Genomic DNA, 26,232 nt, shown 5'->3' with positions numbered 1-26,232 from the left:
AAAGTGTCTCTGGCTCATAGTGTTTTGTTGATTTTTGATTTTCACTTTCTTATAGTTATTCTTTTTCCGATCCCTTATTTAAGTTTTCTAGATTCCTGCTATGAGTGAGACCATCCGGTATTTTTCTTTTCTTTCTGGCTTATTTCGCTGAGCATGATCCCTCCAGCGCCATCCATGTTGCTGCAATTGCATGTGTTTATCTTTTTGATGCTGAGTAATATTCCATGGTATATATGTACCACATCTTCTTGATCCAGTCATCTATTTTGGGGCATTTGGCTGTTTCCAAAGCTTAGCTATTGTAAACAGTGCTGCTATAAACATAGTGTGGCAGGTGCTCTTTGGAATTGATTTTTGTGTCCTTTGGGTAAATACCTAGGAGTGGAATTGCTGGATCATATGGAAGCTCTATGTTTAGTAGGTCAAGAAAATCTCCACACAGCTCTCCATAGTGGTTGGACCAGTTTGCACTCCCACCAACAGTGCAGGAGAGTTCCTTTTTCTCCACAAACGCCAACATTTGTTGTTGCTAGTTTTTTTAATATGTGCCATTCTCACTGGTGTAAGATGGTATCTCATGGTAGTTTTGATTTGCATTTCCCTGATTACAAGTGATGTTGACCATTTTTTCATATGCCTGTTGGCCATTTGCATTTCCTCTTCAGAGAAGTTTCTTTTTAGCTCTTCTGCCCATTTTTTAACTGGATTATTTTCTTTGTTGTTGTTGAGTCTCATCAGCTCTTTGCAGATTTTTGTGATCAGTCCTTTATCATTAGTGTTGGGTGCAAAAATGTTCGTTCTCCCAGTTGGTGGGGTTTCTCTTTGTTTTTTGTTATTGTCTCTTTTGCTGTGCAGAAGCTCTTTAATTTGATGTAGTCCCAGCTGTTGTTCTTTGCCTTCACTATCACTGCTTTGGATGATGTATCTGATAAGATGTCTTTGATGTGCAAATCACGTAGTGTTTCACCTATATTTCCTTCTATATATTTTATGGTTTCAGGTCTTATGTCTAGTTCTTTAATCCATTTTGAGTTGATTTTTGTGTATGGTGTGAGGTAGGGGTCAAGCTTCATTCTTTTGCATGTAGCAACCCAGTTTTCCCAGCACCATTTATTGAACAAACATTCTTTGCTCCAATGCATAGTCTTTGTTCCTTTGTCAAAGATTAGTTGACCATAAATCTGTGGGTTTATTTCTGGATTTTCTATTCAATTCCATTGGTCTGTATGTCTGTTCTTGTTCCAATACCATGCAGTTTTGATGATTATGGCTTTGTAGTAAAGTTTGAAGTCTGGGAGTGTGATGCCTCCATTCCCTTCTTTCTTTTCAGGAGAGCTTTGGCAATTCGGGGTTTTTTGTGATTCCATATGAATTTCATCAATAATTGCTCTATTTCTTTGAAGAATGACATTGAAATTTTGATTGGAATAGCATTGAATCTGTATATTTGCTTTTGGTAGGATGGCCATTTTAATAATGTTTATTCTTCCAATCCATGAGCAGGGGATTGTCTTTCCATTTCTTTGTGTCTTCTTCTATTTCTTTTAACAGTGTTTTATAGTTTTCTTGTATAGGTCCTTTACCTCTTTTGTTAGATTTATTCCCAAATATTTGATTTTTTTTGTTTCAATAATGAAAGGGATGGTTTTTTTGATTTCTTCTTCTTCAGATTTATTGTTTGTGTATAGGAAGGCTACTGACTTTTGTGTGTTGATTTTGTATCTGCCACTTTACTGACTGATTGATGAGTTGAATTAGTTTTTCTGTGGAGTTTTTGGGGTTCTCTATGTATATTATCATATCATCTGCAAATAGTGATTGTTTGACTTCTTCTTTTCCTATTTGGATTCCTTGGATGTCTTCTCTTGTCTTATTGCTCTGGCTAGGACTTCCAGTATTATATTGAAAAGCAGTGGTGAGAGTGGGCATCCTTGTCTTGTTCCAGATCTTAATGGAATTGCTTTCAGCTTTTCACCATTGAGAATGATACTGGCTGTTGGCTTGTCATAGATGGCCTTTATGATGTTGAGGTATGTTCCTTGTATCCCAAGAATTTCAAGGGCTTTTATCATGAATGGGTGTTGCACTTTGTCGAAAGCTTTCTCGGCATCTATTGATATTATCATATGGTTTTTATATTTCTTTTTGTTGATGTGTTGGATAACGTTAATTGATTTTCAGATGTTAAACCATCCTTGTGTCCCTGGAATGAATCCTACTTGGTCGTGGTGAATTATCTTATGGATACATTGTTGGATTCTGATAGCTAAAATTTTGTTGAGGATTTTTGCATCAGTGTTCATTAGGTAGATTGGCCTGTAGTTTTCCTTTTTTGTGTTGTCCTTGTTTGGTTTTGGTATTAGTGTAATGTTGGCTTCATAGAACGTGTTTGGTATTGTCTCTTCCTTCTCAATTTTTTGGAAGAGTTTGTGAAGGATAGGCACCAATTCATCTCTGAATGTTTGGTAGAATTCGTTTGTAAATCCATCAGGTCCTGGGCTTTTGTTTTTGGGGAGGTTTTTGATTACCATTTCAATTTCGCTGCTTGTAATTGGTCTGTTTAGGTGTTCTATTTCTTTTTTATCTAGCTTTGGGTCATTGTAGAGAGGTAGGAATTTGTCCATCTCCTCTAGATTGTTGAACTTGTTTCCATACAACTCTTCATAGTAGTTACTGATTATTCTTTTTATTTCTGCTGTGTCCGTTGCGATTTCTCCTCTTTCATTTCTGATCCTCTTTATTTGTGCTTTCTCCCTTTTTTCCTTTGTGAGCCTGGCTAGGGGTTTGTCTATTTTATTGATTTTTTCGAAGAACCAGCTCTTGGTTTCATTAATCTTTTGGATTGTTTTTTTAGTTTTAATTTCATTTATTTCTGCTTTGGTTTTTATTATTTCTTTTCTTCTACTGGTTTTGGGGTTTTTTTGTTGTTCTTTTTCTAGATCTTTGAGCTTGGATATTAGGTTGTTTCTTTGAGTTCTTTCTTGTTTCTTGATGTGAGCTTCTATTGCTATATATTTCCCGCTTATTACTGCTTTTGCTGCGTCCCATACATTTAGGATATTGGTGTCCTCCTTGTCATTCAATTCAAAGAATTTTTTAATTTCCTCTTTGATCTCCTCATTAGTCCAGTGGTCTTCCAGTAGTGTGGTTTTTAGTCTCCGTGAGGTAGGAAAGTTCCTTGCCTTCTTTTTATGGTTTATTTCTAGCTTGATGCCTTCATGGTCAGAAAAGATGGTTGGTATGATTTCAATCTTGGTGTATCTGTTGATGTTTGTCTTGTGCCCCAGTATGTGATTGATCCTGGAGAATGATCCGTGTGCGCTTGAGAAAAATGTGTACTCCGTTTTTGAGGGGTTTTGTGTTCTATAGATGTCTGTTAAGCCCAAATGCTCTAGGTCCTTATTTAGAGCTTTAGTTTCTTTACTTATTTTTTGTCTTGTTGATCTATCCATTGTTGATAGTGTTGTGTTGAAGTCTCCCACTACAGATGTGTTTTCTCTGATGTCTGGTTTCAGAGATAACAACAGTTGTCTGATATATTTTGGTGCTCCTTCGTTTGGTGAGTATATGTTAATTAGTGTTATTTCTTCTTGAAGTATTGTCCCTTTGATCATAATGTAGTGACCGCTGGGATCCCTTTTTATTTTTTTGAGTTTGAAATCTGTTTTATCTGATATATGTATAGCTGTTCCTGCTTTCTCTTTTGGTCCATTTGCTTGTAGGATTGTTTTCTATCCTTTAACTTTGAGTCTATTTTTATCTTTTGTAGCTAAATGTGTTTCCTGGAGACAGCAAAAGGTTGGGTTTTGTTTCTTAATCCAGGCTGCAACTCTGTGTCTTTTTATTGAAGAGTTTAGTCCATTTACATTTAGGGTTAATATTGATATGTTAGCATCTGTATTTGCCATTGTGTTTGTCTTTCCTTTGATTTTATTTATTCTTTTAATATCTTTTTTTTTCCTTGCCTTCTTTCGTTGTTATTCGTCCCTCTGAAGTTCTGGCTTTAGTATTCCTTGTAGTATTTTTGGAGTGGGGGTTTATTGGCAATGAAGTTCCATAGTTTCTGTTTGTCTGGGAAGGTCCTTATTCTTTCTTCATAGAGGATGGAAAGCTTTGCGGGATAGAGTATTCTTGGTTGACATCTGTATTCTTGGAGTATGTTGACTATGTCCTTCCACTCTCTCCTTGCCCGTAGTGTTTCTTCAGAGAACCCTGATGTCAGCCTGATTGGTTTTCCTTTGAATGTTATCTGTTTCTTCCCTCTTGTCAGCTTCATTAATTTTTCCTTGTCCTGGATTCTTGGGAGCTTCACTATTACGTGTCTTGCTGTATTTTTCCTTGCATCATGGAAGTTTGGTGTTCTTCTTGCTTCTTGTATATCAATTTTCAGCTCCTTCTTCACATTTGGTAAGTTCTCTTCAATTATCTCCTGGAATATTTTCTCTGTTCCTACATCTGTCTCCTCTCCTTCTGGTATTCCTATAACTCTTATATTTCCTTTCCTCATGGTATCCGATAGTTCCCGAAGTCTTTCTTCGTTCTTTTTCCTTCGTACTTCTCTTTCCTTTTCTGTTTTGGTTCTTTTTATTTCTGTGTCTTCAAGAGAACTTATTCGTTCTTCCATTTCATCTATTCTGCTTTCATTGCTTTTCCCAGAATTCTTTAGTTCTTCCATTAATTCTTTGATCTCCTGCATTTCTTTTACTTCCCTCTTTAGGGACTCAATTTCATTCTTCTGATCGTTGATTATTTTTCCCTTATCATTGTTTTCCTTTATGAGTTCTGTCATTTTTTTAATCATGGCAATTTTAAATTCTCTTTCTGGAAGGCTCAGAAGTTCTTCCAAGTTACTGTCATTGCAATCTGGGGGCTGGTTTTCTTTTTGTGGTGTGCTTCTTCCCTGAGGAGTTGCTATGTTGCGTGTGGTTCTTCTACTCCCTACTGTCTGTTTTCTAATTTGCCGTATGCGTTGGGACACTGTGTTGCTGGGACTGGCCGGCATCTTGGGTGAGCTTCTCTGCTCCCCTCTGGCTCCTCCGGGAGCCATCTGTCAGTTTCAAGCAGTCTTTACTGAAGAAAGGTCCCTGTTCTAAAATGCCGATGTGGGGACACACTCCCCTGTGCCCCTGGTCTGCTCCGGCGGTGGGTTCTCTCTCCCCCTCTGGGCTTGGACTGCAGGCCAGAGGTGTTCTGGTGTGGGCGAACTTCCCCGGCTCACCTCTGGCTCCTGAGGGAGCCTTCTGCAGGCAGTCTTTACTGAAGAAATGTCCCTGTTCTAAAATGGCGATGCGGGACACACTCCCTGCGTGTCCAGTCTCAGGCACACTCTTCTTCGCACCTGGTCTGCCCCGGCTTTGGGTACTCGCTCCCCCTGTGGGCTCAGACAACTGGTCGGCAGGGGCCCGGCGTGGGCTAACTTCCCAGCTGGCCACTGGCTCCTCCAGGAGCCTCTGCTGGTTTCAAGTCGCTAGGTGGCGCCAGAGATCTCTCCTACAGCCCTTGGGGAGCTGTTTTTTTTTTTTCACCCCGTGGGACAGGAAAAAGAGCGGGAATGGTAGGGTAAACCTCAACGGCTTTGGGGTGCTGTGTCTGCCTTGTGCCCCACAGTCGTGGAGAACCCACGCCCCGAATTTTGTGCTCCGGATATCAATTCCAAAGCCCTCAGGTCCAGGACGCGGGCTGTAGCCCAGTTCAGTGTCCACAGAATGGCGTCTTTTGCACCCCGCTCCCGTGCCTGGGTGCCTGGTTCCTGGATACTCAGTGAGGGACTTTCACCTCAGTGAGGATCTTCGTGCGCGTCTCCCTGCAAGCCTAGGTCGCAGGCGCGGGGACCTGGGCAGCCGCGATCCCAATCCGCGTTTGCTTTTCAACTGCGCTGCTTTTCCGCGCTATCCCGATCCCGATCCGCGTTTGCTTTTCCAGTGCGCCGCTTTTCCGCGCAAGCTTACCGGGCGGCCCGGGGCTGTGTGCTGGTCCTGGCCTCCTCCTGGGGGGCGGGGTCTCTGTTTAATGGCACCTGGAGCTCACCTCCGCGGCGAATCCTGCAGGGTTCTCCGCAGCTCCCGTTCACGGGGTGTGGTGGCTGCAATAGTTCCTTTCCACTCACAGTCCCGCTTGCTGCGTAGTTTGTTCTTGTTGGTCGTTTTGGTTTGTTTTTTTCCTCCTCTCTGCTGGTGGGAGAGTGCCGACTCTGTGGGTGGGGGAGGAGAGCAGGGTTCTGCGCTTTCCTCCCTTCTAGTCCTCTTTTATTTTATTTATTTTTTTTTAAATAATAAATTTTATTTTTATATTCCCCATACAATTGCAAACGCCCCATTCTGACCCCAATCCTTCCCCTCCCGCCCCCACCCCCCAAAAAGTGTCTCTGGTTCATAGTTTTTTGTTGATTTTGATTTTCACTTTCTTATATTCATTTTCCTGGTCCCTTATTTAAGTTTTCTAGATTCCTGCTATGAGTGAGACCATTCGGTATTTTTCTTTTTCTTTCTGGCTTATTTCACTGAGCATGATCCCTTCCAGCGCCATCCATGTTGCTGCAAATTGCATGTGTTTATCTTTTTTGAATGCTGAGTAATATTCCATGGTATATATGTACCACATCTTCTTGATCCAGTCATCAATTTTTGGGCATTTGGGTTGTTTCCAAAGCTTAGCTATTGTAAACAGTGCTGCTATAAACATAGGGGTGCAGGTGCTCTTTGGAATGGATGTTTCTGTGTCCTTTGGGTAAATACCTAGGAGTGGAATTGCTGGATCATATGGAAGCTCTATGTTTAGTAGGTCCAGAAATCTCCACACAGCTCTCCACAGTGGTTGGACCAGTTTGCACTCCCACCAACAGTGCAGAAGAGTTCCTTTTTCTCCACACCCTCGCCAACATTTGTTGTTGCTAGTTTTTTTAATATGTGCCATTCTCACTGGTGTGAGATGGTATCTCATGGTAGTTTTGATTTGCATTTCCCTGATGACAAGTGATGTTGAACATTTTTTCATATGCCTGTTGGCCATTTGCATTTCCTCTTCAGAGAAGTTTCTTTTTAGCTCTTCTGCCCATTTTTTGACTGGATTATTTTCTTTGTTGTTGTTGAGTCTCATCAGCTCTTTGCAGATTTTTGTGATCAGTCCTTTATCATTAGTGTTGGGTGCAAAAATGTTCTCCCAGTTGGTGGGGTTTCTCTTTGTTTTTGTTATTGTCTCTTTTGCTGTGCAGAAGCTCTTTAATTTGATGTAGTCCCAGCTGTTTATCTTTGCCTTCACTATCACTGCTTTGGGTGATGTGTCTGTAAAGATGTCTTTGATGTGCAAATCCCGTAGTGTTTCGCCTATATTTAGTCCTCTTTTATGGCCACTTTCTTCTTCAGGTAGTTTGCTGGAGTCACCCGTTTATCTTCCGTGTCCCAGTTCTCACTGGGACCTGCCGCTTTTCCTCCCTATGAACTTTTTTTAATTTTTTTTTTTTTTTTTTTTAATAGAGGCTTGTTTATTTATTTATTTATTTGTTTGTTTGTTTTGTTTATACAAGCACTGGGTACAGTCAGAAGCGCGGGAGGGTGAGAGAATTCACCAGAGCCAGAGCGGGGAGCAGAGCAGGCAGAAGGACCGAAGGACACTGCTGAGGGGAGCAGCGGGCGGCAGGAGAGGTCTGCGCGCCATGCGGGACCCTCCTCCGGTGGCCCGGGAGCAGCCGGGGATCGAACCGGCGTCGCAGAGGCTGCGGGCAGGTTCGCAACCCAGCGCTCAACCGCTGCGCCACCGGGGAGGCCCCCTATGAACTTTTTTTAATGGGAGATCTTACTCGCAGCCTCTCCTCTCCGCCATGTTGCTCCGCCCTCTTTCTCTTTTGTTGTTTTTTAATAACCCTTTTAATATTTCTTTCATGTCTAGCTTTGTATTGATATAGTCATAAATTTTTTGCTTTTCAGTAACACTCCTTATCCTTCCATCTGTCTTGAATGATAATCCTGCAGGGTAAAGGATTCTAGGCTGGAAATAGTTTTCTTTGAGTACTTTAAATATGTCTTGCCATTTCCTTCTTGCCTGTAAGGATTCCCCTGAGAAGTCTGCAGACAATCTAATAGATGTTCCCTCATAGGCTACCCTTCTTTCTCTTGATGTTTTTAGTATTCTGTCCCTGTCACTGACTTTCAACATTTTACTTATAAAGTTTCTAAGAGTGTGTCAGTTTAGTATTATTTTGTTTAGACCTGTTTGCACCTCCTGGATCAGAATGTCTGGTTCATTTCCCAGATTGAGATGATTATTAGCAACTATTTCTTTAAATAAATTTTCTATGCCATTTTCATTCTCTTCTCCTTCTGGAATCCCTATAACATGAATATTACTTTCCTTTGGGTTTCACAGTGTTATGGCAGAATTCCATCAGGGAAGCAGACCTCACTCAGAGAGGAGGAGGGGAGTTCTTTATTTACACCGGCAGGCATTTCACCAGTGGGCCCAGAGGAGATCTCTCTCCAAAGTCTAAGCCCTGAACAACTAGGTTACAGAGTATTTATTGACTAAAGCTTCTGGGAATGCATGAATCAGGGTGTGTGTGGGCTTGAGGGTGTTTATCAGTTGTTCTCTAAAACTTTTAGTCTGCAGGCTATGTTCCAACTTCAGCTAGTCATCAGGTCAGCCTGACATTTTATTTCTTTTTTTTTTAAACATCAGTACCTTTTTTTTAAAAAAAAGATTTATTTATTTTTGCATACAAAAACTGGGGTACAGGCCAGAAGTGTGGGGGTTGAGAGGATTCACCAGAGACAGAGTGGGGCACAGAACAGGCAAATTGACTGAAATACACTGTTGAGGGGACCATGGGCGAGTCAGGAGAGGTCTGCTGTGCCATGTGGGCAGCTCCCTGGCCTGGAATTGAACTCTTGCTGCAGTGGCTGTGGATAGCTTCATAGTGCTATGCCTTAACCCCTTGTTCCCTAACATTTTCCACTAAAGCTGTTTTGACTTTTTACCTTATTTCTCTTTCTTGTTGTAATTGTGTGTTCACCACTGTGATTTCAAGCTCACTCCATTATTTTTTTTTTTGTCTACTGTTGAGGATCTCATATTTTTAAATTTGGCTATAGTTTTTTTTATATCAATTAACTCTAATTATAACAATGTCATATTTTCTCTTATCTTTATTGTGTTCCTGCCTTTGATCATTCATTGTTTTTCTTAATTCAGCATGGTTATAAATATTTCTTCAAGTTCTTCTTCAGGTGTATTCCACAGTTTCACTGGATTAACACATCTTTCTCTTTCTTGCTTGCTCCAACATTTGTAAAATGTTTTGTTCTCTCTTTTCAATTTTAGTTATTATGGGTTGTAACAGGGAGTATTCTTTCTCTTTTTTTTAAGATTTATTTATTTATGCATACAAGAACTGGGGTACAGGCCAGAGTTGCGGAGGGTGAGAGAATTCACCAGAGACAGAGTGGGAGCAGAACAGGCAAACTGACTGAAATACACTGCTGAGGGGAGTAGCAGGAGAGACAAGGGGTCTGCTGCGCCATGTGGGTAGCTCCGTGGCTGGGGATTGAACTCGTGCTGCAGAGGCTGCACATAGCTTCGCAGTGCTGTGCTTAAACCCCTTGCACCACCAGCGAGCCCCGAGTTTCCTTATCTTAATAATGACTTAGATGGGGTAAGGGCATGGGTAGTTTGATAGAGTGAGATAATTACATAAATATGCATTAAAAATAAGCCTAGGACATTTCAAAAAATAATAAAAAAATAAATTGACTTTATGTCCTTCTTCTAAGCAGTTGGGTATAATCATAAGTTATTTTTTTTTTTTAAACCTAGGGCCTCTAGGCAGCTATTATTTCATAGATTGATGACTTTGTACCCACCCAGATGGTAAGGGCACTGGTGCCAGTAAGAAGTCAGAGGTAGGAAGGAACTAGGGCAGGACACTGCAAGTTTTTCTCCCAGGAGCATCAAGCTTTCAAGATTCTACTGTGCTACAGTTACCCAAGTTATGTGTTGGGAATTCCCAATGTCCCCCTTCCACAGGCCAACTTCTCAGCTAAAATGTTTCATATAGTCTTGTGCAAACCTCAACCTCTAGGCTGTGGTTAAGCAACAGATGTAGCACTGGATAGGAACTATAGTTGAGATACAGTCTCAAGCTGGGAATTGTTCTCTTTGCTTTTCAAGTATGTAGCTTTTTTTTTTTTTTAAAAAAGAGAGATTTATTTATTTATACAAGAACTGGGGTACAGGCCAGATGTGCGGAAGGGTGAAAGGATTCACCAGAGACAGAGCAGGGAACAGAACAGGCAGACTGACTGAAATACACTGCTGAGGGGATCAGTGGGAGAGACAGGAGAGGTCTGCCCCACCATGTGGGTATCTCTGCAGCTGGCCAGGATCAAACCTGCATTGCAGAGGCTTCAGAACACTGCGCTCAACCTCCTGCACCACCAGGGAGGCCCTCAAGTATGTAGCTTTATCCTGGAGTGCTTGATCCTGTCATTAAGATTGAGATGCTTCAAACTTCATTCAGTGAGCCCATTTAGTTGTCATCTCAGTTTTGGCCCTGGGTGGGGATAAGGCAGGTATTTTGAACATCACATAATAAGAGGCAAATAATAGCTTCTTCTATGATGAGACATAGGTGACCCCACGTGGGTCTTTCTGTTGGCTTGAGTTCCAACTGTTTGACTTTGGAAGTCTCAGGCTCAAGTCAGTAATCAGCACGCTGCACACTTGCTCCTACGGTTCTCCAGGGTGCACTCTGTCCTTTATGCTGACTGTGAACCCCCTTCTCCAAAGTAGTGCACAATTTTTAAAGTTCCCAAAGGTTTGTGCCTTTGACTTAACAGTAGTATGGGGGTTCCGTACAGTAGCTGCCCATCCCTCTTGTAAGCTATACTGCCTTAGAATTATTCTAAACACAGTTTAATTAGAATTTTCCATTCCTCTTTTGCTGTGTTGCTCCTGATATATGTGATAGTCATCTGCTTATATTTCAGGGATTGTTTGTTTTGTTGTAATTTGGTTTTGAGTATATAGAGGAGGCAAACTTATAGTTTTCACTCTTTGCCTTCTTGTTGGACTAACAGTTTTTTTCCTTTCAATACTTTAAATATATTGCCCCATTGCCTTTGGCTTCCAGGGCTTGGATGAGTAATTGGCTATTTATCTCACTGAGAATTTTTGTATATGGTGAATTGTTACTTCTTTTGTGCCTTCAAATTCTTTCTTTGGACTCTCCTTTTTTCCTTCAGCATCGAAGGACATTCCTGTTAAGGAGAATAACTACCATGACTTCTAGTGCTTTGTTGAAACCTCAGATGTGAGGCCTTTTGGCCAAGCATTTGCAATTTCACATTGTTGGTGCATTCATTGTATCCCTGGGAATTTCAGCTTTTTAAAAGTTTGCTGTGAGGGGGCCTCCCTGGTGGCACAGGCAGTTGAGCGCCGAACTGTGAAGCTGTCCGCAGCCTTTGCAGTGTGGGTTCGATCCTGGCCGGCCGGCGAGAATCCCACATGGCACAGCAGACCTCTCCTGTCACGCCTGCTGCTCCCCCCAGCAGTGTATTTCGGTCCTTGTGCCTGTTCTGTTCCCGGCTCTGTCTCTGGTGAACAGAACAGGCAGACCAACTGAAACTCACTGCTGAGGGGAGCAGCGGGTGAGCCAGGAGAGGTCTGCTTAGCCATGTGGGACCCTCGCTGGTAGGCTGGGATCAAACCTGCACTGCAGAGGCTGCGGACAGCTTCACAGTGTGGCGCTCAACCGCCTGCGCCACCAGGGGAGGCCCTGTTTCATCTGTTCTTTTCTCTCTTTTTCTGGCTTTGTTTTGAATTGAATATTCTTTTATTATTTCATTTTATCTCCTCTGTTGAGCTTGTAGGTGCACTACCTACATGGACTTGCTCCTTGATACAGATAAGTCAATGATTTGACTCAGTTACATTAAACCAGTGGGGAATGTGAAATTCTTTGTTGTGTTTTCAGCGGTTATTTTAGGTTTTACAGTATACATCTTTAATTTATCAGAGTAATATTGTGATATTATATCTCTCTACATGTAGTATAAGAACCATATAACATTATTACTCATTTTTCATCTCCTCACCTTTCTACTATTGTCAAACATTTTATTTCTCTATATTATACAATCCACAAAACACTATTATTTTTGTTTTGACAGTAGAATCTTTTAAAGAGGTTTAAATAAAAAAGTCTTTAATTCACCCATGTTTTTGCCCTTCCCATTGCTTTTGTGTATCGATCTAGATTCCCATCTATGATTGTTGTAGAGTCTCCCCCTAGAAACAGACCTGAGACTAAATCAAATTTCAAAAAAGGCTTTATTAGCCAGCCGGCGACTGTCCCTCTTGTAGGGAGCAGCCCAGAGCAGGGGGTGATAAGGGTTTATAAAGCCAAAAACCGCACCTGGGAATTGCAGTTGCCATAGCAAGCAGGGGTACAGAAGCCAAACTGTGCTGTTACATACTGCACCTGGGAGTTTGAAATTGCCACAGCAAGTGGGGGTACAGAAGCCAAACTGTGCTGTTACAAGCAATGAAGCATTTCACCACATCCCATGTTTCAGGTACGAAGGGTCCATACATCTTATTTTTGACAGGAACCAGCCTCTATTGTTTTGGCCTGGAATTTTCCCAGAGCCCTAACTTGTCCTCCTGAGCTAACTCAAGCTTAGGCCTTGTGTGGTCTGCTACATTTCACATTGCCCCCATTTCACATTCCCCACTGGTTTTATGTAACTGAGTCAAATCATTGACTCGTCAGTATCAAGGAGCAAGTCCATGTAGGTAGTGGACCTTGTGCGCAGGAGAGTAAAGGTGATTCTTGGATCAGGGGTTGCTGTCCATCTGCTGGCTGAAGTGTTCTTTTTTGGTTTGTAGGCCAGTTTTACTTCAGAGTGATGCACCCAAGGGGGTGGAACCTGAGACTTTTACAAAGGGAAAAAAAAAAAAAAAAAAGGAGACGGGCAAACAAGGGGGGGATTGCAAGAAATAAAGGAAAGACAAACTTATTAACATCTTCTGGCTACTTTCTGCTGAATGGGGTCGTTGTGGTGTGGAGGGGGTGGGCTATGGAAGGCCTGCACTGGCTGGTGCCACAGTTTCCCATATGATGTTAAGGCTTGGTGGCAGTGTGGTAATAATAAGGTATACAATATATTATAGTCCTAAATGTAATAAGGAGGGGCCTCCCCGGTGGCGCAGCGGTTGAGCGCTGGGTTGCGAAACTGCGTGCGGCCTCTGCGACGCCGGTTCGATCCCCGGCTGCTCCCCGGCCACCGGAGGAGGGTCCCACATGGCGCGCAGACCTCTCCTGCCGCCCGCTGCTCCCCTCAGCAGTGTACTTCGGTCCTTCTGCCTGCTCTGCTCCCCGCTCTGGCTCTGGTGAATTCTCTCACCCTCCCTCCCGCACTTCTGACTGTACCCAGTGCATGTATAAACAAAACAAACAAACAAACCAGCAAACAAATAAATAAAGCATGCCTCTATTAAAAAAAAAAAAAAAAACTTAAAAATAAATAAATAAATAAATAAATAAATATAATAAGGATTACTTTTTTCTTTCTCAAGATGATAACATTTAGGATACAGCCCTAATTGAAGAGGACCAGAGACGAATACAGTTACTGAGACTTAATTTCTCTACCTTCATCCCAATTTTGTAAAATAGTAAGCCAAATCTAATTTTAAATAATTTTAACCTATATTTGCATAAACTCACAGGGCAGAATAACCAAGCAGAATGTTGTTGGCTTTGTTGAAAATGCCACAGGGCTTGGAGTGAGCTTTCTAATACCCAGTCCATGCAGGCTTCATCAAAGTCACAATCTTACCAGACTTCACCTAAGATTTCCAGTGTCCTGCCAATGGAGGCAAGCTTCCTCACCTTTCATGGAGGTCTGTGGAACCTGGTAAGCAAAGTGACAGGCTCTTCTTGGCTCATTCTTCTCAGCTCAGCTCAAATTTTACTCCCAGAAGAATTTCAATCAAAACCTTATAACAAAACATGTTTTTAATTTTGTAGTTTAAGGATAAATAAATAAAATTTCCTATTGAGATTATGCAAAGATAGACATTTTCCCTAGAAGTACAAATATTGCCTACAAATTTTGGGGATGAGAAAAGAGAAAAGCAAATGTTCCAGTTTGCTCATAAAAAGATGCAAATTGCCACTGTTAAGATCATAGCCCAGTTTAAAGACAAGTTTTCTAGAGATTAAAAAAACAAAACACTAAAGACCAATTTTTTAAAAAAAAAGTCATTAAACATTATACAAATCCTCCTCAGTGTACTTTTCCGTGTACTAAGTCTCGATCTTCTGTTGGTAACTTTCATAAATCCAATAGTTAAGGCTTGGTAGGTCTTTTCAGGTCCAAAACATATCTATATTGTCAGTCTCTTTTTTTTGAATTTTCTGAAGACAAAGCTTAGCAAATAACCTTTAGAATTAACAAAAACTTGAAAATGACCATACCTAAAATCATGGTCTAAGGCAAAGGACAAGGAAGTTTGCTCAATTTTGTGACATGCACACACACACATATATATATATTTCAGAACAATCAGAATCATCCAATAGTATTATACCGGAACATACTAGGTTTTTTCATAAGTATGCTACTGATAATAAACTTAAATATTTTTGAAGCAAGTTATTCTAGCACATGGCATTTTTTTTAAGATACCTCTCTCAGAACTTTAACACTTTTTTTCCTACTTTGCACCATTTTTTTTAAGATAGCCATTTTGTTTTGACACTAAATTTTCCAAGAACTTTTACATATCTGTTTTAAATACATTTTTAAACACACCTCACTTTATTTGCATTTAGAGTTACAACATTCTAATTTTTAATTTTTAGGTGGTAAGACTGTTATGGCAGAATTTTATCTTTATTTACACCCGCAGGCCCAGAGGAGATCTTTTTTCAAAGTCTGAGCCCCCCCAAGCAATTAGGCAACAGAGCATCCATTGCCCCAGCAGGGGCATATTTGCACTGTAAAGCAAGCAGGGAGTGTAGAAGCAGGAGACTCCCAAGAGGCCATCTGGTCATCTGGGGCACACAAATCAGGCACCTGGCCAGAGAAAGTCCATCAGTCACTCCCTGAAACTTTTAGTCAACACCGAGGCCTTGTCCCAATAAAACTTCAGCCAAATAACAGGTCAGTCTCACATTTTTCACTTTAAGACATTGTAAGAGCTGTTATGCCATTATTTTTTTGTACTGGATAACTCATTCATAACCACATGTTGTATTTTTTTTTTTAGTGAGATGACAATAAAGTTCAGTTTTTCTACAATAAGATGCAAAAGTACACCAAAAGCTCATTAAGCAGTCAACAAATTTTCATTAGTAAATTTAGTAGATCCTTAGTTTTATAGGAGAAATATACCACCATTTAAATAATGACAAAAGAACAGATTTAAGATAGAGATACCAACTGTAGCTTTAGTTTTTCTTAGGATAGAACTTCAGAGTTACGAATGAAACAATTTCCTACATGAGTTTTTTTGGGCTAGGACAAGGAAAGGAAAAATCAATTCAGGTCTTACCTGGAAAACAAAGGTACTTCTTTAAAGGGAAGAAATAGTGGGTTAGTCTTTTTAAAACCACATTTTTTTTACATTTATCTCTGTTAACATAGACCAGGTCAATAACTCTTTTTGGCTACTCCAAGTTTTTGTTTTTTGTTTTAAATAAACACATTTAAACATACAATAGAACTAGTAATTCCCAAGTTATAAATTTAAGACATGCATGTTTTAATTAAACCATTACATTTTGAACTAATTTATGCTTATGGAAAATTTTAGATTGCGATCTCAAAATTTGGGTTTTTTTCTTATTAGAATTTATATAGGTACCATTTATAATAATTTTTAACACAGCAATCCTCCAGAGATAAAAGACACAAAGGCAAAGACTCAGACACAGAGATCTCTTTCATTTAGAATTTTGGCCATTTGCATTAATTTTTTTTTTCCACTCATGGGCTTGAAGGCCGAGGTCCGTCTGTTTATTCCAATTCCCTCCCATTGTATTTGATGTTGCAGCAAGGGAAGGGGGAACACACAGATGTTTCTTGTGCTTGTGGTTAATTGAGCTTCTTTGATCTGCATCAAATTTGGAGATTATCCAGTCATTATTTCTTCGAATATTTTTTCCATTCCTCCTCCTCTATCCTCTCCTTTGGGAGCTCCAGTTATACATAAACTGCGTGGGATCAGAAATCTCTCCACTCACTAATGCTCTGTTCATTTCTGTTGTTCAGTCGGATAACTCTGGAAGTGTCCTTATTTACTATCTTTATCACCTGTATCATCTGATTGCCTAGTTTTTCTCCTCAGATTCCCGGATCCATTTATTCAACTCAAGGAGACCACTGGTCTCTGCTTGGTTTCCTCTCCGTGTATCAGATTGGCAAGTGTTCTGCAATCAACTGGGGCATTCATAGGGCTCACCTTGTCCTACATCTGTCTTTCATTGCCCAATGTTCAATGCTTTGAGAACTGTATTTCATATACTTTGTCTTTTTTCCTAGATGTTTCAGGACCTGTCATTCTGCACTGTCTGGGAGCAGAAGTTTCTCTGCAATTGTATCCTCCCAAAAAGGTATCTTAGAATCTTAATTTTCAGTAGCTCAAGGTGTGGCCTTATTTGGAAATAGTCTTTACAAAGGTGGTCAAATTAAAATGAAGTTATCAGAGTGGTTCCTAAGCCAATGAACACAGGTATGCACAGATGGAAGACTGCACAGAGTTGTAAGAGAATACCATGTGAAGACTGGAGTCACACTGCACAAGCCAAGGAACATGTGGGGCTACACGAAACTGAAAGAGACAAGGAAGGATCCTCCCTTTGCTCCTTCAGGGAGAGCATGGCCTAGTTGACACCTTGAGAATTCAGAACTGCTAGACAATAAATTTTTGTTGTTCTATACTATTCAGTTTAATATATTTTTATCATGGCAGCCTTAGAAAACTAACATATCTAGATTCTTAAGCAGAAAGCTGGACAGTATTATATGGTGTGCATTTACCATCATTTTAAGTCTTATAAATGGACATTTGAGTTATGTCTAATAATCGTTACTACAAACTGCTACAAATATTAATCTTGTACTCACAGAATTTTATATTTGTGCAGGTTTGTAATCAGGGTACGTTTCCATAAATGGGATAACTGGGTTAAAAAGTACATGCATTTGACATCTAGGCCGGTATTGCCAGATTCCCTTCCACAGGACTGCACCATTCTATGTGCCAGTGGTGATTTCTGTGAATGCCTGGACAGCAAAATGACTTGTGAAAATTTTGGGGTTTTGCCATTCTGACAAGTGATAAGTTTCATTAACATTTCAATATCTCTCTGCCCAGATTTTGTACGTGTGATTAAATTCCTGATATCTACTTGCACCCATTTCCAGCTTCATCTCCTGTCCTTATTCCTCACTGTCCACAGCATCAGCTACTACTTATCACATATATTACTGACAAAGCTAACAGAAGACAGAGGTGAGATTCAACACTTAGGTCCGAAGCCCTCTCTCCACCCCGTAACTATGACCAAAACAATGTGCCGCCTTCGCAGCCTGGAAAACGCATCTTCTGCTCTGAGAATCTTTGTACCTTGACGCTGCCCAAGCCGGCGGCCACAGTCCCATCTTTACTACCGCATAGGGCTAGTTTTGCGTCTCTTTCCTGGGATAAGGGATGTGTGTTTTGGCATCAGAGCCTGGGACGATGTTCACCACTCGGTAGGCGCTCCATAAAATATCTGACGAGCGACTCACTGAGAAAGTGACTGCCAAAAGCGTCGCAGATGGCTACGCGCCCGGACAGGCTGAGGCTCGACTGCCCGAGGCCCCGCTGACTTCGCTGTTCCGGGCCGGAGTTCACAGCCGGTCCGGCCTCCCGCTTGCGCCCCGCCCCAAGCCCCTCTCCAATAGTCGCCGGGCACTTCCGCCCGAGGCCACGCCTTCACTCGCCGCCTTCTCCCCATTGGCTGCGCCCACCCACCTACACCGCCCCGCGCGCTCTCCAGCATAGGCCCCGCCTCCACGCCGGGTCGTGAAGACGCCGCGGAGTCGGAGCGGCAGTCGGAGGGCCCGCCCCACGGCCGACGTCAGCGCGCCGGGGCGTGGTCGGGGTCGGCAGGGCCCGCGCGCGCGCGCGCAGAGACGTGGGCTCGCCCGTAAGCGGGGGCCGCAGTGCTGTCCCGCTGCTCGTCTGCTTCCACCGTCCCCCCCGGCCCGAGGCCGCCGGTCGCCGCCTGCCCGCCGCCGGGCCGCGCCTGCGCAGCGCCCCCGGCCCGAGGGGCCACGCGGGCGGCCATGGCGCACCGCTGCCTGCTGCTGTGGGGCCGCGGCGGCTGTCGGCCCCGCGGCCTGCCCCCGCTGCTCGTGGCTGGCGGCGGCCTGGGCCCCAGCTGGCGGCCCTGCCTCCGGACGGTGAGTCCCGGGCTCGCGGCGCCCTAGTCCCCGGCCCTCGGGCCCGCTTCCGGCGGGGGAACAGGCGTCAAGGTCACCGGCCCCGTCTCGCCCTCACCTGCCGGGCGCCCGGGACGGGCTTCTCGCGCGAGCGGGGCCGCGTGCGGGGCGTGCTCGGCAGGGCGCGTCCGCGGTAGCTCCGGTGCAAGTCAGGCCTGGGCCGGTGCCTGGGCCCCCGCCGGGGAAGGCAGCCCCTTGCGCGCCGGGGGATGTAGGCGCGGGGTACTGGCCGCGGCCTTTCATTCATTTAGGTTGAACCCGTTTTACAGATTCGGCAGCTGAGGCCTGAAAATACTTAGGAACGTAACTTAGTCTCCGGCCTTGGTTGCCTTGGATTTCTCTGCTTTCACGACATTGGGAAGTGCAGTGCATCGTTGGGTGCGCTCGGCAGCTGGAGCACAGGTTTCGGAGTTAAGCTACTTAACCTCTGCACTTCCATTTCCCTGTCTGTTGAATGGGGCTGTTGCTGGCATTCTGAGTCTGGCACATAGTAGATACCGACATATTTTAACTGTAATGATTGTGATGATGATGGCAACAATGATTATTAACAGAGTCACATCTTAAGTGGAGAAACGATTTTGCATCAGAAAGCCTGGCCTCAGGAGGAGACTATATCGTTGTTGATAGTAGCCAGCAGGTAGAGGGCTCCACGTGGTAGTATTTTTTCCTGAAGTGATAATGTTATAGAGCGAACCCGTTTAATATAGGATGTCCCCCTAACAATAATAGCGGAAAGTGTAGTGAGTAGTTGGTATTAGCTATTTCACTGGCAAAATTTCTTGTCTGTCAGTTAGAGTCCAGTCTTACATTGATTTGCCCAGAGGGCCGTAATAGAGGGAAAGTAGCATGATGTTTAAGGCCTTGGGGTCAGTCACAGGAATCTGGCATGGCAACTTAAAACTCCACCCTTTAAAGACCCACCCGCAAGGAAATTAGTTCAGTCTCTCAACTTAAAAGGGTTAATAACAGTATCTGCATTTGTTTTTTGCTCTTTGAATCTCCCTTGCCAAACTTGAATTATATTTTGTCTTTTTTTCTTCAGGATACTGCCCTACACTAACCCTTTTTTCAGTTTTACGTTGCATCCATTTTCCCATTTTACTTTGCTCAGTCCTTTTGCCCCCAGTAAATGTTAGATTTAAGACAAAATGATCAGATAGGATTCTGCCTTATGAGTTTGCAGTTTTTGTGTAAAAGGCCTTTTTAAGAGTGGCATTGACCTCTCTGCTAAGGTATAAGAAAGTCCCCTGGACTGGCACAGATAACTGATTGATAGGGGTGTGTGACATCTATTCCCTAATGCAGCTTTGATGACTGGGTAAAGACATGGGGCATTACTGTGCTACTTGCAAGGGAATTTGAAAGAACAGATTTTCTTTCAGGTTTATGCTACTGTTAAAGTTCAGAGACAAAGTACTACTCTCACAGTGAGTTTCCTGGTGAAAAGATTTTGAGGTGTGAGATTATGCTCAGAGGAATAAGATTGATGATAGAGCAACTAAAAAATGCTCATGTTATCAAACATTAAAAGCTAATTGTGTAAAGTGAGGTGCTCTAAACTTAAGTTTTGTGAGTTGATACCTTTTTTATCTTTCTTTGAATGCTGTTGGATTAGTATGTAGAAAAGTTCCATTGATGGTTCCTGAAAACACCGGTATTAAATAGAGTCATAGGGATTACACTGGAGGTATTTCAGGACAACACAGGTTGAAAATCAAACCTAAAGGAGGCTTACTAGTCAACAAACTATGTCTTGTGTCCAGTTCGTACATTATATTAGCATAAAAGACTTGCTTTATATGGTGATGTAAAGAATGCATTCACTCAAATAGCTTTCAGAATAATTGGAAGTAATAATTTAAATTTAAGTATTACCGTAGTTTTAAAAGAGCTTTTACGTGTTATTACATTAGATTCTCATAATAAAGTATCCCTGGGAACTAGAAAAACAGAGTTGTTTTCGCCCATTGCAGATGTGTAGCTGAGATTTCTAATGTCATGAAGTACATTGAAGATTGTCAGGCAAAAAATTCACATTTCCAGTTTCAACAAAATTAAAAGTCTGATGTTTTTGTGCCTGGTGAATTATTGGTCTTTCTATTCCCAGGTTAGGTGTCATTTCTCTTGTGACATCCCAGGCCCTGTAAACATGTAACTCCTCCTTCCTCTGTGCTTTCTCTTCCAATACAGAGGTTTTGTATTGTTGCCCTTTTATGCCATTCTGTATTTGATTTGTCCCCAGGACTGTTTTCTTGAGTTTCATAGGGGTTAAGAGGGTTCTGATTCCACTGTGGACTCCCCCCGATGCTTGGTAGCACCTGCCCTTGAGTAGGTGTTCAGTCAATCAGTATGACTTACTGCTTTGTCTTATTTGAATAAGAGGTCATTTCAGTCTACACCCTTGGTGCATTTGGCATTGGTGAATACTGATGATACATTTATATATATTAGCATATATAAATGGCCAAGTATTCCTAGAAAAATCTAATACAACAGAGGTTACAAATTCCCTCAGACCAGCATTGCTGTCAACCAAGAACAGTATCACTGTTTTTGTTCTATTTTTGCTGTGTATTTTGGTTAAAAATCTGTCATTTTTTAGTGTACAGTTCAGTCTTCAGTATTCATAAGGTTATGCAACCATCACACTATCTAATTCCAGAACACTTCATCACCCCAAAAAGAAGTAACATTTGTCACTCCCCATCTCCCCAACTATTCCTTCAGCCCCAGGCAACCATTAATGTGTAGTCACTAAGGATTTGCCTATTCTGGGCACTTGTTATGATCGGTATCATAGAATATGTCACCTTCTGTATCTGCTTTCCTTACCTTAGCAGTGTTTTCAAAGTTCATCCATGTAGTAGCATCACTACTTCATTCCTTTTGGGGGGCTGAATAATATTCTATTGCATGAGTATACCACATTTTACCTGTTTTTCATCAGTTTATGGCTATTTGGTTCCACCTTTTGGCCATGACAAATACACTACTTTGAAAACTGATTTGCTGAGTTTTGTGTGGACACGTTTTCACTTTTCTCAAGTAGGAGTGAAATAGCTGGATCATGTGGGTTGAACATTGACCATTTTGAGAATGCCAGACTTTCCAGATTGACTTTTCCGTATCCTATTCCCACAAGCAGCTCCAAGTTCTACACATCCTCACCCACACTTGCCTTTTTTGTTATACCCACCCTAGTGGATGCAAAGTAGTTTCATAAAGTTTTTTTTTTTTTTTTTTAAGATTTATTTATTTATGCATACAAGAGCTGGGGTACTGGCCAGAGGTGTGAAGGGTGAGAGGATTCACCAGAGACAGAGTGGGGAACAAAACAGGCAGATTGACCAAAGTACACTGCTGAGGGGAGCAGTGGGCGAGTCAGGAGAGGTCTGCCGCACCATGTGGGTTGCTCCCTGGCCCGCTGGGGGATTGAATTCGAGCTGCAGAGGCTGTGGACAGCTTCATAGTTGCGTCTTAACCCCTTGCGCCACCAGGGAGGCCCCGTGATGTTATATTTTTATCATGAGACCATAAAGGAGGCAAAAGATGATGAATGCTAATACAAATGAACTTCCCTTTAACCATTTTTCTCTGATTTTAAAAGCTTTTCCTCCCCCAAACTATGGTGGATTTGCATTTTGCAAAAGGATAGGATTACTTGAGATATTTCGCTGCCAAATATGAATATGTCTTGCCATTGATTGCTTTTAATTGTGCAGGTAAAAATTTAATAGGGAACTTCTTCAGTTACAGTTATACTTTGCTTTATCTAGACTGTATTTACAAACTTTTTTTTAAAGATTTATTTATTTATGCATATAAGAACTGGGATACAGGTCAGAGGTGTGGGGGAAGGGGGGAAGGATTCACTAGAGGCAGAGTGGGGAGCAGAACAGGCAGACTGACTGAAATACACCGCTGAGGGGAGCAGCAGGCGAGTCAGGAGAGGCCTGCTGTGCCATGAGGGATCGAACTTGTGCTGCAGTGGCTGCGGATAGCTTCATAAGTTGGATAGCTTCATAAATTGTGTCTTAACCCTTTGCGCCACCAGGGAGGCCCTGTATTTACAAACTTTTTTAAAGCAACATGTTATTTAAAGTTGAAATGTATCTATGTTGGGATTTGTATGACCAGGATTCTCACCAGGATGACAATATATCAAATGTCTTTAGCAACCGTTACTAGTATATGAATTATCAAAAATGTTGGACCATAAACTTGCTTTGAACTAAGGTAAATTTAATGTGTGCAAGCAGCATGGTTCTGTAATTTCAGTAAATAATCTTGCATTGACCTTGTCATTGAGTAAGCATGAAGCGGCAGATTTTGCTACTACAGATTAAACAGTGCCAAAGTGAACGTGTTGGCAGAGAATGTGATTAAACTCTAATTTTTTTTTAAAGATTTATTTATTTATTTATACAAGCACTGGGTACAGTCAGAAGCGCGGGAGGGTGAGAGAATTCACCAGAGCCAGAGTGGAGAGCAGAGCAGGCAGAAAGACCCAAGTACACACTGTTGAGGGGAGCAGCGGGCAGCAGGAGAGGTCTGCGTGCCATGTGGGACCCTCCTCTGGTGGCCGGGAGCAGCTGGGGATGGAACCGGCGCTGCAGAGGCTGCAGGCAGCCTCGCAACCCAGCACTCAACCACTGCGCCACCAGGGAGGCCCTAAACTCTAATTTTTAATTATCTATGATTTGAAGTATTTTTGTCTTGTGGATCATATTTTGTCTCCTGGTTCTATTGTGAAAGACCTGGTTCTGTTGTGAAAGAGTAACACAGGGACAGCCTCAACTCCCCTTTAAAAGGGAATCTCCTTTTACTAGTCTATAACCACTTGTTAAAGGGAGAAACATTTCATTCAGTTTGTGATACTAGGAAATGAATCTTGAATTCTTTATCTTGATCTGACTTTAATACTTTTATTATCATGTTGCAGCTTTATCGATATGCCACAACACCAGCAACTGGCAAAAATTCTCTTTTGACAGATGTTATTGCTGCTTATCAAAAATTCTGTTCTCGACCTCCAAAAGGTAAATACTTAGGGGCTTCCATAATATGTGACATTAAGTTTGACTGTGATGTTCACTATTCTTGTTAGAGATGTGCCATCAGTAGATATTACTTAGCAGGTCCCTAGGTGTTGTTTCAGGTTGGATTTTCTGTCTCCTCTAACCACCTTCTACTTCAAACTTCTGTCTGATAAGCAGTGATGAAAATGTCACTTTCACATATAACACTTTTATGGGTAATGAAATTGGCATACAAATGAGACTTTTTTTTTTCCTTTAACACCTTTGGGTGGTAAACTATATTATTTAGTTTTTGATTTACTCCTGCATAAGGAATGTTTGTTCTTAGGCTTTTTAATGATGTATCAACTGCTTTTAAAACAAAGAACACAAATACATAAAGCCTGATGAATTTTAAAGTTATATTTTTTTCCCTTTTTCTAACAGGGTTTGAAAAATACTTTCCAAATGGAAAAAATGGGAAAAAAACTAGTGAACCAAAAGAAGTTGTGGGAGAAAAAAAAGGTATCTTTTGAAAGGATTGTATTTGAATTTAATTGTTTTCCCTATTATATGATGCTGGTGATAATTTTCACTGAATGAGAAAGTGTTAAGTCAGTTCTGAAAGTGCAGATTACAAAATACATATAAAATTCTGCAGATCTTGTTTCATTTCAGCTTAATTTTTTGCTCACATTTTCTTCTCAGTTCAGGTTTTTTTTCCAAATTGAACTTTAGGTTATCTTAGAGATACTGACTAACAATATTTGGTAAATATATTTGATACTTCATTTAACCCATTGAGAAAAATCTCTAAAAATCTAATGCATGACTTCAGGGCACATGTGTTGTAGTATAGTGCAGTGTTTTCAAATTATTTCTCGGAGACTTAACCTACGGACTCAGAGTGATTCAGTGACTGGGGGGGACTGTGGTGTCCAAACCTCCTGTCCCTGATTTCACATGTATGAAAGCATTTAGCACAGTGTCTTGATATGTTGACATTCAATTGGCATCCTTTCTTTTTAGGGAAATATAAGGAAAATTATAATACAGCCCTTGTTTTTAAATGAATTTGGATCTAGTTGGAGAGACACATACATGCTTAAAGAATGCAAGGAGTAAAAGCCAGGCCAGGGGACAAGAAAAGGGAAGCATCAGTGTGGACTGGGTGGAGCATTGGTGACATAGGCGGCATCTCTAGTGTTGGCCAAAGGGAGCGGCAGGTAATCTTTTAATCTTGTTTTGGGGTAGCTTAATGACCATAGATCCACTTTTAAAATACAACCTGTTGACTACCTCTTGTGTATATGTTCCTCTGTCTGAAATACTACGGAATATTGTCAGACGGCTTTAGAAATGTGCTTTCTATGTATTCCCCTGCCAGTGCCTCCTTCCAGGGGGGATTTGCTTATCTTAGATACTGCCTCACTTAGGGCAGGAGTACAGAAACTTCCTGTATGCATCACAGTGGGATGAGCATGTCAGAAAGCCACAGTGCCTTGTAGCTGCTGAGTGGGATGATGTGCTGCAGTCTCAGCAATAGAGAGGTGGCTTCTCAGGAATTGAGATATTAGAATACATATATGTGGGTCTTTGGGTAGAAAAGTGGAAAAAGAAAGGAAGACATTAGTGACTGTATTAGTTTCCTACATCTGCCATAACAAAGTACCACAACTGAATGTTATAAGCAAGCAACTGTAAGAAACATGCCTTAGGGGTCTGGAGGCCAAAAGTCCAAAATCACTGTGTCAACAAGATTGGCTCCTTCTGTAGGTCACAATGGAAGACTCTGCTACAGGCCTCTTTCCTTAGCTTGAAGATGGCTATCTCTTCACTTTGCCTTTTTTCTTAAGCATGTCTGTCCAAATTTCTTTGTGTAAGAAGAATGCCAGTCATTATTGGATCAGGACCCACCCATGTGCCCTCTTTTTTTTAATTTGATTATTTCTGTAAACACCTTATCTCCAAATAAGATCACTGGAGTTAGGATTCCAGCATATGAATTTGAGGGGGACAGAGTTCTACCCATAACTTATTAACTTCAGATTCCTGGGAAGTAATTTGAGGTTTTCTTTAAGCCAGTTATCAAAATAATCATGACTTTCCTACAGAAGAAACTATTAATAGTATTCATTTTGTGGGAGTGGAAAAGGGGAGCACTTTTTACCTTTAGGTGAGACATTAGAAATTCACTTACCTGCATTCACATACCAGCTCTGTCACTAACCCTGCTGCAACCAGTTACTTGCTACAATTTCTTCATCTGTAAAATGGGTATGTACTAGTATACTTACTGTGCCATTGTGCAAATTTCATGAGATAATATATGTAAAGCATTGGCAAACCTCCTTGATAGTCACTCTTTGTATTACTATCATTCTTTCTCTTAGTTCATAGTACTTTTTCTCATAGTACTCATTGTTTGCCATAAGGTATTCTGCAACAAGTCGCTTATTAAACTGTATTAATGAAAACCTTGTTCAGAGATAAAACTCTGCTATGATGCTGTATATTTTTTTTTAATTTTTAACAGACTCAAAGTCAGCTGGTACTCCGCGCCCTTCTGGAGGAGTTGGTGGTGGTGGAAAACGAGGTGGCAAGAAAGATGATTCTCATTGGTGGTCCAGGTTCCAGAAGGTTTGAGTCCAAACTGTGTGTTAAATTTGAGGATCCAGGGCTGGGACCAGGAAAGGTTGGGAGCTATAAATGGTTTGGAAATGATT

General features: G+C 41.7%; 1 protein-coding gene across 1 annotated transcript in view; it reads left to right on the top strand.

Annotated features, from left to right (window-relative positions):
* The first annotated feature begins 18,246 nt into the window (after positions 1–18,246).
* The window catches only part of AFG3L2 (AFG3 like matrix AAA peptidase subunit 2), a 41,625-nt gene continuing 33,639 nt past the window's right edge, over positions 18,247–26,232 (top strand). The window contains exons 1-4 of the mRNA XM_037508864.2: positions 18,247–18,446; positions 23,431–23,527; positions 23,954–24,031; positions 26,043–26,146. Of these exons, the coding sequence (XP_037364761.1) occupies positions 18,330–18,446; positions 23,431–23,527; positions 23,954–24,031; positions 26,043–26,146 (396 nt within the window). The 5' untranslated portion in view covers positions 18,247–18,329. The remainder of the gene's footprint in view (positions 18,447–23,430; positions 23,528–23,953; positions 24,032–26,042; positions 26,147–26,232) is intronic.

The sequence above is a fragment of the Talpa occidentalis genome, unplaced genomic scaffold (assembly GCF_014898055.3).
Source record: "Talpa occidentalis isolate TD23 unplaced genomic scaffold, MPIMG_talOcc4v2.1 talOcc4.13, whole genome shotgun sequence".
Lineage (NCBI taxonomy): Eukaryota > Metazoa > Chordata > Mammalia > Eulipotyphla > Talpidae > Talpa > Talpa occidentalis.
This window is presented reverse-complemented; position numbering and strand designations above follow the sequence as displayed.